Here is a 12081-nt window from a genome sequence, read left to right on the forward strand (position 1 = left end):
GAGCTGTGGAATGTGAGCATCCCCCTTGGGAGACTTACTCCACACATTCCGATGGCCAATTAGCTTTAAACAAAGAGTTTGCAACATGGGGGGTGGGGGCTTCTCAAAAGAGAAAATGCAGATATCTCCCTCGACTCGCTAGTATCTCGAGCCTAGCGCTCATTGGTGGTTTGTACCCGCTGCTGATGAAACTCTCCATTGGCTCGGCAAAAGTTTGTTGTTGTTTTGTGTCAGTTTTACGTCGCCACTTCCATTCACATTTTTCATCATTGTTCCACAATGTTTATCATGAAATTAATATCCATATATTTTATACTATACTACATGCCAACCATAGGCGGAGTTTGACATTTGTGCTTGGGGGGGCAAACCTTTTTTACTGACGTCACTCAGTACACAGTCCCAACTATTGCGTGGGGTGCTACGGATACAGTAGCAATAAAGCCATCGCTCACCGCACTGAGTATGACTTTTCCACATACGAACACAACTCGTCCCGTCATGCACGCCTCATGCCCGCCGTACACACACACTCATATGGAAGGGGCGGTCTCTCCCCCCAACAACAGTGCATTACATAACTCTAAAAAACATATCAAAACTGTGCATATCTTATACTTATTTGATAACTACTATATCCCTTGGTGTCCAACCTTAGTTCAGAAGTAGACGCCGTTTTTTACGTTCCGCATATACGTCCACTATCCCCTCAGGTGACAGCTGTGCGGTTATGTCGTCCTCAATGTGAAGAACCGCAAGTGAGGAAAATCTTGTTCCTCCCATCGTTGACCGCAGCCAGTTCCGAATTCTCCTCATGGCAGAAAAACTTCTCTCAGAGGTGGCAGATCCGATAGGCAGAGTCAGTGCCAACTGGAGCATCTTGTATAGATTTGGATAGCTCTCCTTTTTAACAGTCTTTCGGAGATGCCCAAGTGCAACAGGTGCGACAGCAGAGGCTTTAACAAGGTCCATCTCTGCTCCAAGAAGGAGAGGGTGAATTTTGAGCAGCTGTGCGTATTTTTTGTACGAGAGGTTCAATTCCTTTTTTCTCACATTTAAACACTGCTCCACATGCTCTTGCCAGCTCTATGGACTCTCCCGTGAATCGTTTGTCTAGTTCGTTGATGAGGGTGTCCAGCACAGGGAGATAGAGGTGCTGCTGAAATCCAGCTGTATCACTCTGTGACATTTGTGCGCCACTTTCATCAGTTTCTCTTTGGCCCAAAGTAATTGTAACCAGGAAACTGTCGAGGGAGGTCGGGGGTTTTGTAACCCGTTTTCTCTTCGGTGCAAGGGGACCCGGAGTCTGACACTCAACATCTGCATCCCCAGGTACTGGCACGTTGTTGTCCCGGCAGAACTGTTTCACTGATCCCCACATATTGCTCCACGTAGCTGCTTGTCTCTGAGATTTGAAGTGCGCCTTCAGGTTGTCGGTAAGCGCTGCATCTTCGGAGAGTGTGCAGCTGGAGGACTGTAGGGCCTTGTGCGTAACATGAATCACACGCAGTATGTCTTCAAATACAATAACACATGTAATGAAAGACATTCTGGTCATGTGGGCATAAAGGCCACTGGCCTCCACAGACCACTTGTCTCCCTCGTCACTCATTGCTCTCAGTCACCCTGTAATTGAAGAGTAGTGAGTTTTAACGGAATTCACAGATCGCCACTTGTTCGCCCATCTTGTCTCACTTGGCTGTATTATTTCAGTTTGTTTCAGATTCAGTGATTTCTGCATTTCAATGAATCGATGATGGTTTGACGGCTCTGCAAATACAGAGTAGAGTTTGTCAATGACGTTCAGGAATGTTTTCACGCTGCGGTTGACAGCACAACACTCCACAAGCACCAGATTTAGTTTGTGTGCCATGCAGTGCACGTACACTGCGTATGGGTGGGTCTCTTTGATGCGCTGCTGCACACCAGAAATGTGACCAGACATGACGGAGGCACCATCGTAACTCTGGGCAACAATTGGGATATGTTTCAGTCCACACATCTCAAGTCCTTTGTTTATTGCTTCCACAATCCCAGCCGCGTTGCGAGATGCTGAGCAATCAATAAAACACAAAAAACGCTCCTTGATTTCAAGCTGCTCTGCATATCTGATACACACTGATAATTGTTCCGTTTTGCAAGACCTGGCCTCATCTGCAATTATAGAAAAAAATCAAGTATCCTGCACTTTCTCTACAATTTCTGCACGAACTAAGTTAGCACCTATGTCAATGACTTCGTTCTGGAAATCCGGGCTAGTAGCATTGAAATAGTTGGACTGCATGTTTTTAAAAGCAGAATCATACTTGGAGAAAAAGCCACAAACCTCAAGAAAATTCCCACGCGACTCTGACTCGCTTCCCTCCCGATGCCCACGAAAAGGCAATCCGAGTTTGGACAACAGCCTCACAATATCAACAATTTTGCACAAATAAGATCTGTTCTTCTCAACAGAATCTTCGTGGCTTCGGGAAAGTTTCGCTGCAATAGATCCAGAAGATGCAGTCACTTTATAGTTATCCCATTTAACCATGCAGTTCAGATGGGCCTGGGATTGTGCATGTTTCTCCAGTTTGCTGCTTAGTTTTTTCCAGTCACGCAGGCCCTTTCTAAAGGAATCCTCCACACCGCTGGCAGTCTGGAAGTGGCGGCATGAAAAACAGAAGACGGCATCAATTCGTACTGAATATTCCAGCCAGGGATAGTTCTTGTAATAGTACGTGGAAAATGATCGTTTCGTTTTCCCAAACATTTTTTAGGGGAAATCGGATAAAGTAGGCTGCTTGGGACAGCTGTGTTTTTCCCCAATATCATCATGACCCACTGACGGCCCCGGTGCCGGTGGTCTCCCTGCTGTGGGGTTAATGTTAGCTGGTCCTGCTAATCCAGAGCTCTCCGCTGTGGGGCTAACGTTAGCTAATCCAGAGCTGCTCGTTTGCGTGTCTGCCACTTGACATTGTGACGGCTGCTGGTTATTAAAGTTAGGCTCAGTCGGTGGCTCTTCTGTTGTTGAAGCTGAAGACGAAATTGGACGTTTTAAAAATCGCCGAATATCCATTACTGCTAATACAATAGCTGAATCACTTGGATACAAAAAAAAGCGAGGGAACTTTTGTCCTTAACCTCACACACACAGCACAACATGCGACTGCTCAAAAATGAAATTATTTCAAACAAAACATGATATTATTCACATTTGTATTGTAACAATCATTTTATTGAATCTATTAAAATATTTATATATACGAAATACTTGTATCGGAACAGTTTTAGACTTAGTAATGCTATAACATATTTCAGCCACCAGGGGGGGCAATGCCCCCCCAGCCCCCCCGCAAAATCCGCCTATGATGCCAACCCTACCGATTTGGGCGGTAGTCTACCGCTTTTGACATGTTTCTACCGCCTACCGACTTAGCTGGCTTTCCCTACCGATTTTCAATCTTCCTAAACTATAACAAATAAAAATGACACTCCATAGACACTGGACTCGAATTTTGGTGGACATCGTTTGCAGCGTGATCGCATCATACAAACAGTAGTCCTGTGTTTCTGAAAGAGAAACAACGTGCAGACGGGGGGTAACGCTGCGGGAAAGGCAGCGTTACCCCCGACGAGGCATTTGAGTCCTGCAGGATTTCCCCCGTTAATATCAGTGTCTCGAAAACACATGTTGGCGACTGAAAGACATCCAGTGTTTGGTCTTTTCCGGAAGCATCCTACATTGTCTCAACTGAAAGGTGACCACAAACACACACAAAATATAATGCAATTTTGAGTTTTGGGGATATTTATCTCCCATTCTTTCACTTTTTCTGACATTTTCAACACCAAACATGTCGTTAATGTGTTTAGTGAACTACAGCAATCTGAAAGCCTGTACATTATTTATATCACACTTTATCAGTATAAAAATGCAGGAAATGACTTTCTTAATGCAGTATTTTCTGATTTATGGCGCAAAACAAAGATATTTGGCTCTGTGCAAACCTTTGACTCTAATATGTCAACAACATGAAACAATAATATGAACCTGGCTTTATCCAATGTTCACACAAGAGTTCTACATCCTGACACATCCTTAATCTACACTGTCTCAACTAAAAGAGGACCAGAAACACATTAAAAATATAATAAAATGTGGAGACTTTGGGATATTTATCTCCCATTCTTTCACTTTTCGGGCATTTTACAGACCAGACATGTCGTTGATGTCACTGTTTACCAAACTACCACTTTTTCTGAAAAATGCATAAAGTTATGCAATATATTTTAAATACATGGTTTATACATGTGATTACTGGGGTTCCATTTCTTCTGATTACCTAATTTGGGCGTGCACATTTGCCACGCGCAAACCTACCTCTTTTGGATTTGGAAAGGTTGGCATGTATGCTATACTCGCACTGCTTACCGTTTTCATACTTTATATATCTTAGCATATTCATACACACTGTTCATACTGCTCACAGGCTGCTGTGTATATCTAGTGTATTCACACCCCTCACTGTTTATTCATCATTCAATTAATTCTATATTTTATTCTGTAGATTGTGTACATTACTTTTCACTTTACTGCTTGTTGCACCGTTTGAAGCTAAACTGCATTTCGTTGTCTCAGTACCTGTAATCGGTGCAATAACAATAAAGTAGGCATCTTTATTGTGGCCTCAACAATCAAGTTCTAAGTTGTGCAATATGAAATAAAAACAACTACACTCTTTTGGCAGTGTTGTGGTGCCGAGAGATGGGAGTCGGAGGCGGGGTATCAAAGGTACATTGTAAACAACTTCATGCCTGGGAAGCGAAGACCGGCGGAAACAGGAAGTCCGGTTCACTAAAATGTCCGTGCAGAACAATACCCCAACCCATAGATCCGTGGGTGAATAATGTTAATCACCACAGTGTACACATTAACAACAAATACACTATTTTGGCAGTGTAACAATTAAACAAGAACTACACTCTTTTGGCAGTAACAATTAGATACATAATAAACGGTCAGACTGACACTGAAGACAAACAAACTATTTTCAGCAATCAATCTGTTTAGTTGACTCTGGGTGACATGTGGCAATTTAAAAAAAATCTTTTTTTGGCTGTTTAGATGGTGTTGCTCCATCTGGGTCACTGACGGTGGTTGAGACGGTGGGGTCTTTGGCGACTTCAGGAGATCGGCATTGCTGTTATTCGATGTGGACAATGCTTTCTGTCCTGCACACAGTTTACATTTGACCGTAATATGTTGTGCGTCCTTTATCCCCACAAATTAAAAATAGTGATTATATCCCCAAGTTGTAAATGCGCTGCTGCTCTCGCTGATACTTGCATCTGCCATAGTGTGTGTGTGCTGGTGGTGGGCGTTGCCGTGTATGTGTGTGTGTTAGCCTTAGCAAGTGTTTGTGTGTCTGTGAATTTTCCCCATAAGGCAAGACCCGCCCAACTCTGTCTCTGATTGGCTTACCCTGAAATGTTACCCCGCGTTAACCAATCATCACTCCTCTCTGGTCACTTTCACTTTTCCATGGTACTGTGAGAGGACATCGCTGTATTCGCCTGTAAATTACATCCGCAGGGAGATTCGGTTCAGTTGGATCACATAATGTAACGCAGTAACGCAACCATTTAAATCACAGTAACTATAACGGCGTTACTGAATGGGAATAGTTAACTAGTAACGTTATTATTTACCGCAAAAGGTAGTTGTGTGCGTTAGTTTGTAACACGTTAGTCCATAGCCGTGGGAACATGTTTCAAATGGGTGCTGTGGGGATGACACCAGGGCTGGTTCTGACCAATGTGCTGCCCTATAGGCAAGATTTTAGCTGGCAATGAAAAACCTCTACAAAAGACCAATACACTACAAAAAGAGAAACATATTGACATGGTGGACAGCTCATGTAAAAGGCTTCACATTTATTTAGTATTATAACATGTTTTAATTGGAGGGGTGGACTTCACATCCTCTAGGGGGGTCCGGGGGTCCCCCCGGGAAGATTTTTTTAACATTTTAAAGTAAAATGCTTCAATCTTCAAATTACAAGACTGATCTAGAGGGTACAACAGATCGGTTTGCATTTTATTAATCAAATAAGTATGTGAACATTTCCAATAACCTACCATAGCCAATAACAAATAAATGTAACTTATTTTATTTGAGTTGTTCATTCATATCTTATTTTACCAGTTAACATTTATTTATTTATGCATATTTTTAAATCTCTCCAGTTTTAAACGATATTTTTGGTTTACTGTCCTATAGTATACATTGGAATGATTTCAAACCTGTTTTTATTTATCCTAATAATTATAAAGGTGTGCGTTGGAAATATTTGTTTACATAAATTGTGATCAAAACGTTTGAGACTCACTGAGAGAGACTCACTGAGATAACGTATCCCCGCGGTATCCCCTCTCTCTATCGCTCTCACTTTGGCTGTGAGTTGCGGGCGCCTGCTAAGCCAACATCCCTCACTTTCATCACTACAGCGCCCATCATACAGGGCAAATGGAAAATGTAACCGGGTTGAAAAAAGGGTGTTATCTTTACTTAATTATGAATGTTGTTACATCAAGGCTGAAAATTCGTTTTTTTTGGTATTATATCTTGTGGAAGTGCAGATCCCCTGTCCTCCACCAGGGGGTGCTGCAGCACCCTCAGCACCCCTACTTCCCACGGCCCTGCGTTAGTCCCAACACTGGTAAACACACACCTGATCTGGTGGATCCATGATCCATTGCAGCTGGTTTCATTAAAATTACATTTATTTATCAAGGGGGCCTATCAAGTCCTGCGGGGGGGTTTTCCTTTTCAGCAGGGGCCCACCCCGTGCAGATCACGGACCCGCACGGGTAGGCGTCTGAAATGAAACGTTACATCTGTATAGGCTACAGCACCAAATCACAGCATTGTCATAAAATAAATATCTTAATAATTATAAAACATAACTGGAATAACAACAAACAACGCTCCAATTAGCAAGCACAAAATAGGTTATGTTGTGTGCGTAATTGTGTGCAGAAAGCACAGTTCTGTATAAGTCTTATTTCAACCATGTGGAATCACTGGAAACCTGAGAATGAATGACTGATTGCCACCCATAGCTTCTTTGTTGTAAATGTGAAATAAGTATAGCAAAGTTTAGAGTATTTATAAAAATTGTATAGGTATAGAACAATACTTTTATTTTGTCCCAAACTAAATGGACAACATGAGCTGTGAGAAAAAAAAACATCCTCACACGGTCACACCTAACAACGACTATATGAACAACCTTCATAGAGTCTGTACTCTATGGGTCATCCAGTCACATGACTTAAAAACAGCCAAATCCTGGAGAATTTTGCATTCCAAAGTCCATTTGGGACTTAAACACATTGTATGCGTCAAGGAGTGGTAGTTTCAATGTGTTGGAACATGTGTTTGCCATTGGGAATGGAGAGTCATCAAGGAACTCTATTCCTGGCGATGGTTCAAATCCAGATGGGGGAAGTGAAGTCAGCCCAGTTGTAAACATCTACACATCCACCAAAGGCACAGCAGTCTGGCTTTCTGCAAAGAAAACATGTTCAGATACATTTTGGCAATGTGATTCCTGAAATAGTTATAAAAACAGCGATTTACAAACCTTCACAATCGAGGAGATAGTCTGCCCAGTAGCCCAAAGCTTGACTTTCCCTAAGTCTCCTGCTACTCCCTGGTGGAATGAGATCAGGCTTGAAGAGTCGCTTAAGTTCCAGAGGAGTAAGTCGCTTTTCAGAGTGGCACAGGACCGGGGCCAGCAGAGTAGGGTGTTGCTGTAGTGCGTTTAAAAACTGAAGGGCTGAAAGACCCTCCTTGATTCTGAAGAGTGAACAAAAAAATGTGTCATCACAAAGTCACATTTAAATAACCTAATACCTAAAACAGGAGGGGGGGTGGCATCAGGGCCGGCCCGTAGCAATGGCGTTATAGATGTTCACCTAGGGCGCCAGATCTGGGGAGGCGCTGCGCTGGTAGAAAAACATTTCTGACCGTTGGTGCTCATCCTAATTTTCGGCCTTGATGTAACAACATTCATAATTAAGTAAATGTAACACCCTTTTTTGACCCCGGTTACACTTTTCATTTGCCCTGTTCGATGGGCGCTGTAAGTGATGAAAATGGGGGATGTTGGCTTATCTGGCGCCCGCAGCTCACAGCCAAAGTGCGAGTGAGCTTGGGAGCGAATGAGGGAGAGAGGGAGGGTGCACCGGTACCGGCGCTGTTGTTATTAGAATCTGGTGCTAGCTGCTCTAACGGATATTAGAAGAAGACGTTTCTACAATAATGTGGAGGGAAAGTCCTCTCCAGTCAGACTGAGAGGCTGATAACTACAGCTCAGTGAGGTAAAGGACTCTGAGTGTTTAGATAGTTAACTTTAGTCTAAGTTATCTCAGTGGGTCTCAAACGGTTTGGTCACAATTTATGTAAACAAATATTTCCAAGGCACTCCTTTATAATTATTGGGATAAAACAGGTTTGAAATCAATTCAATGTATACTATAGGACAGTAAACCAAAAATATTGTTTTAAACTGGAGAGATTAAAAAAAATGCACGAATAAATAAATGTTAATAGGTCAAATAAGATATGAATGAACAACAAAAAATAAAATAAGTTACATTTATTTGTTATTGGCTATGGTAGGTTATTGGTTATGTTCACATACTTATTTGATTAATAAAATGTAAACCAATCTTTTTCATATGGGTGTTTAGAGTTGTACCCCCTAGATCTAGTAGTAATTCTGCTTAAAGTGCACCAGATTGAAGCATTTTACTTTAAAGGTCACATTTCATGGCCATTTCCACTGATCATAATTCCATTGTTGAGGTATACTTAAATAGAAAAATACTGTGCAATTTTCCAAACTCACATTGGTTTCGCATACAGCATCTCTGTAAAATATGTGTATTCAGCAGTATTGACTTTCTCCACTAAACGGCTCACTGCAGCTCCTCCCTTCCCCCCCCCGTAAGCACGTACCCGGAAAATCAAATGGATGATGACGTCATGATGACGTTTTACCAACGAGGCGTTTTGGGGAGGTATTTTCTGTTTTAGAGTTTTACTCGCTACAGGGTGTACTTTGAGGGTTTTGACTCTGCACACCGTTTACATGCAGAAAAACCTTCATAACACACAAGGGGACGGGTAATAACCGGAAAAGCATGACATGTGACCTTTAAAATGTTAAAAAAAATCTTCCCGGGGGACGCATACCTCCGGACCCCCCTAGAGGATGTGACGTCCACCCCCCATTCTATTGTGTATTCCTTGGATACTCTATTGATCTTTATCTTTTCTATTGTACGATTCTCTGGCTGGGGCGCCAACTCAAATCTCGCCTAGTACTGTAAATTGTCTAGAGCCGGCCCTGGGTGGCATGAGCACTTAAAGATTGGCACAAGACAGGCAGGGAAAGGAGAGACGGAACTCCCATATCAGTTATACTACACAGGCACACATTTTGACACTGATTAATTGCTAACAGATAAACATAGTATAAACCAAAGAGGGGACCATGAGGCATTTTAAACAAAGAATTCTTACATAAATAAAAATAAATCACATGAATACAAATATGATCTTACCTGTCAATTACAGATGAGTTTCGGCCAATAATGTACAACTGGAGGTAGTCTGACATAATTCCTTTCTTTCCTTCAACAGAAGCCACATGTCTCAGACAACCTGCTGTCTGTAACATTGTGCTGTGTCTCATGGCCATTTCTTGCAAGGCACGAGGCAGCATTCTCAATCTGAAGATTATAAAATGGACATAAAAAATCCAGTCAATAACTTCATGTACTGTATATTCTTGCAAGATTTATATATTACTATTACTACTATCCTTGTGCAATATATACCTGGCTGCTAAATCCTCTATTACATGATGTGTTTTTTGTAAATTGTGTTTGTGTATCTTTAATAGTTTTTAATCATTCTTCTTAGGTAACATTAAGCTGTCTTTGGCTCTTTTCTGCTCCAACAATGTAAATGTCCCCTCTGTGGGACTAATAAGGGTATTCTGATTCTGATCACAAAACAAAAAATGAAGCCAATTCGGTGTATGTGATAAAGGTAAAGTAAAGATGTCTCAATACACTGCAGGAACTACATAATAATCCACCCTACCACACAGTTGCTGTATGCAATTATCACCTCTTGTAAAGCTTTCCCTACTTCTTCATCAGTTATTAAATCAACTGTTGCTTTGAATAAAGGCTGGCCTGCAAGATAATGTACAAGATCTTCTGACAGGAAATGTGGCCCTGGACCTCCATGCACAACTGACACCGCAATCATCTTTCCTGCCAAGTAGTATCCATCCTCCCTAACAGCTTTGAATAAATGTATTCATATTGCAAAATTAAAACATTATTTATTATTTACTTTAATATATATTAATTAATATTAATGAGACCCAACATTTTGGAAAAATTGTTCAGGCAACAAATCATATGTCATGTGATATATGTGGTTAATGATCATTAACAATTGTATTAGTACACTTTTAGCCAGTGGCGGCCGGCCCATAGGGGCGCTAGGGGCGCCGCCCCACCTCTTCCCACATACAAAAAAATATATTAAAAAAAATATTAAATAAAAAAATATATATTTAAAAAAATATATATTTCAAAAATATATATATTTTATATTTTTTATTTTTAATGGACAAGGTAAATATCATACAATTGGTATCAGTAAAATGTATAATCTACAATAAAATCTTGTTTAAAATTGTGTTACGATGTCTAAAGTTACTGATAAGTCACATGTTTCCTGCCTGGCCTTGCCCTTGGCATTAGTTTATCATTACGGGGCGCTGCCCCCGAGCCAAACAGCAGCAACCAGCACGTTGCAAAAGTCTCAATAGTAAACTGTGCCGCCGAAACATAATTTCAGCCAATCAGCGCCGTCAAATATTTTGGTCACGAGAGCGCTCACGTTGGCGCCCACGTTGCTTACGTGCGTTGACGTGAGTTGTTTTTTAGACTCATGAGGAACTGGGGTAGTATCTATAGTAACGCAGTGTAGGCGGAGCCGTGACGTCATCTTCAATGAGCTCCCCAGAAAAACAACACAGCCGTTAGCTCTTAGCACTAAGAGCTCACAGCTCTTCATATCTGTTCAGAAACTAGACAAAAGTTAAACAAGTACAAACCACATACTGTCTGTGTCATGGCGAATACAGTCGCTGGTTTATTTATGTCTGTATAGGCCGTTGTTGTGAGTGTGGACGGTCGGAGCATTTACAACGTTAGCTTAGCCAAATCTCCATTAGAAAACACGCATTTTAAAAGGTTTTTCGCCTGCCGTCTGTCTGCAGACTTGTCAAAGCCTTAATTCATGGTTTTTACAATCCGGTATCAGTATGTTGTTACTTCGGCATTATTTTGAAACGTGTATTACAATTAAATCACGGTCAAATATGTTCATCTTGTTGTAGTTGTAGCCCCCTTGACAGCGATTCTCTCTCTAGTTTAGACTGCGGTCAAGCCAGCCTCCACTCGGAAAAACCTAGTCAAGCCAGCCCTCACGTGATATTGCGGTACGCGAATATCCTATGCATTACTGTAGAGTAAAAAAAAATCCTCCCTCTGTGTTTAGATGAGAATAAAACAAAAACTGTCCAGTATCAAAGACTCATTTCACTTCAGGGTGATAGCAGGACATCCCATCTAGTCACTCAGAAAAAATCAGGACATTCTGATGTACAGTTTCAAAATAAAAGACCTTTGAAGTCTCATATATGAGCTATCATCCCTGTTTTTAGATGAGAATAAAACAAAAACTGTCCAGTATCATAGATCCATCTCACTCCAGGGTTTTAGCAGCACACCCCAATCTAGTCACTCAGAAGAAATCAGGACATTCTGATGTACAGTTTCAAAATAAAATACCTTTGGGGACAGGGATGATAGCTCATATATGAGACTTCACAGGTCTTTTATTTTGAAACTGTACATCAGAATGTCCTGATTTTTTCTGAGTGACGACATGGGGTGTCCTGCTATCTCCCTGGAGTGAGATGGATCTATGATACTGGACAGTCT

General features: G+C 41.4%; 1 protein-coding gene across 1 annotated transcript; it reads right to left on the reverse strand.

The window, feature by feature from the left end:
• Window positions 1-7246: 7246 nt before the first annotated feature.
• Window positions 7247-11635, reverse strand: LOC307016472 (G2/M phase-specific E3 ubiquitin-protein ligase-like). The gene is made up of 4 exons (XM_079645592.1): window positions 11566-11635; window positions 9616-9783; window positions 7629-7843; window positions 7247-7552 (listed from the first exon to the last, which is right to left on the reverse strand). Exons 1-4 carry the CDS (start codon window positions 11595-11597, stop codon window positions 7518-7520), a joined length of 450 nt encoding a protein of 149 aa, XP_079501718.1. The 5' UTR covers window positions 11598-11635; the 3' UTR covers window positions 7247-7517.
• Between the last annotated feature and the right edge of the window lie 446 nt (window positions 11636-12081).

This window comes from Notothenia rossii (genome assembly GCF_949606895.1).
Source record: "Notothenia rossii genome assembly, chromosome: 8".
Taxonomy (NCBI): Eukaryota; Metazoa; Chordata; class Actinopteri; order Perciformes; family Nototheniidae; genus Notothenia; species Notothenia rossii.

Bases quoted from the DNA above. Each gene is read 5' to 3' on its own strand.
- LOC307016472 (XM_079645592.1), bottom strand. From the start codon at position 11,597: ATGCATAGGATATTCGCGTACCGCAATATCAC. The intron at 9,784-11,565 runs GTGAGGGCTGGC...TATAATCTTCAG, and splicing joins TTCGCGTACCGCAATATCAC to ATTGAGAATGCTGCCTCGTG. The intron at 7,844-9,615 runs GTAAGATCATAT...TTCACTCTTCAG, and splicing joins AACTCATCTGTAATTGACAG to AATCAAGGAGGGTCTTTCAG.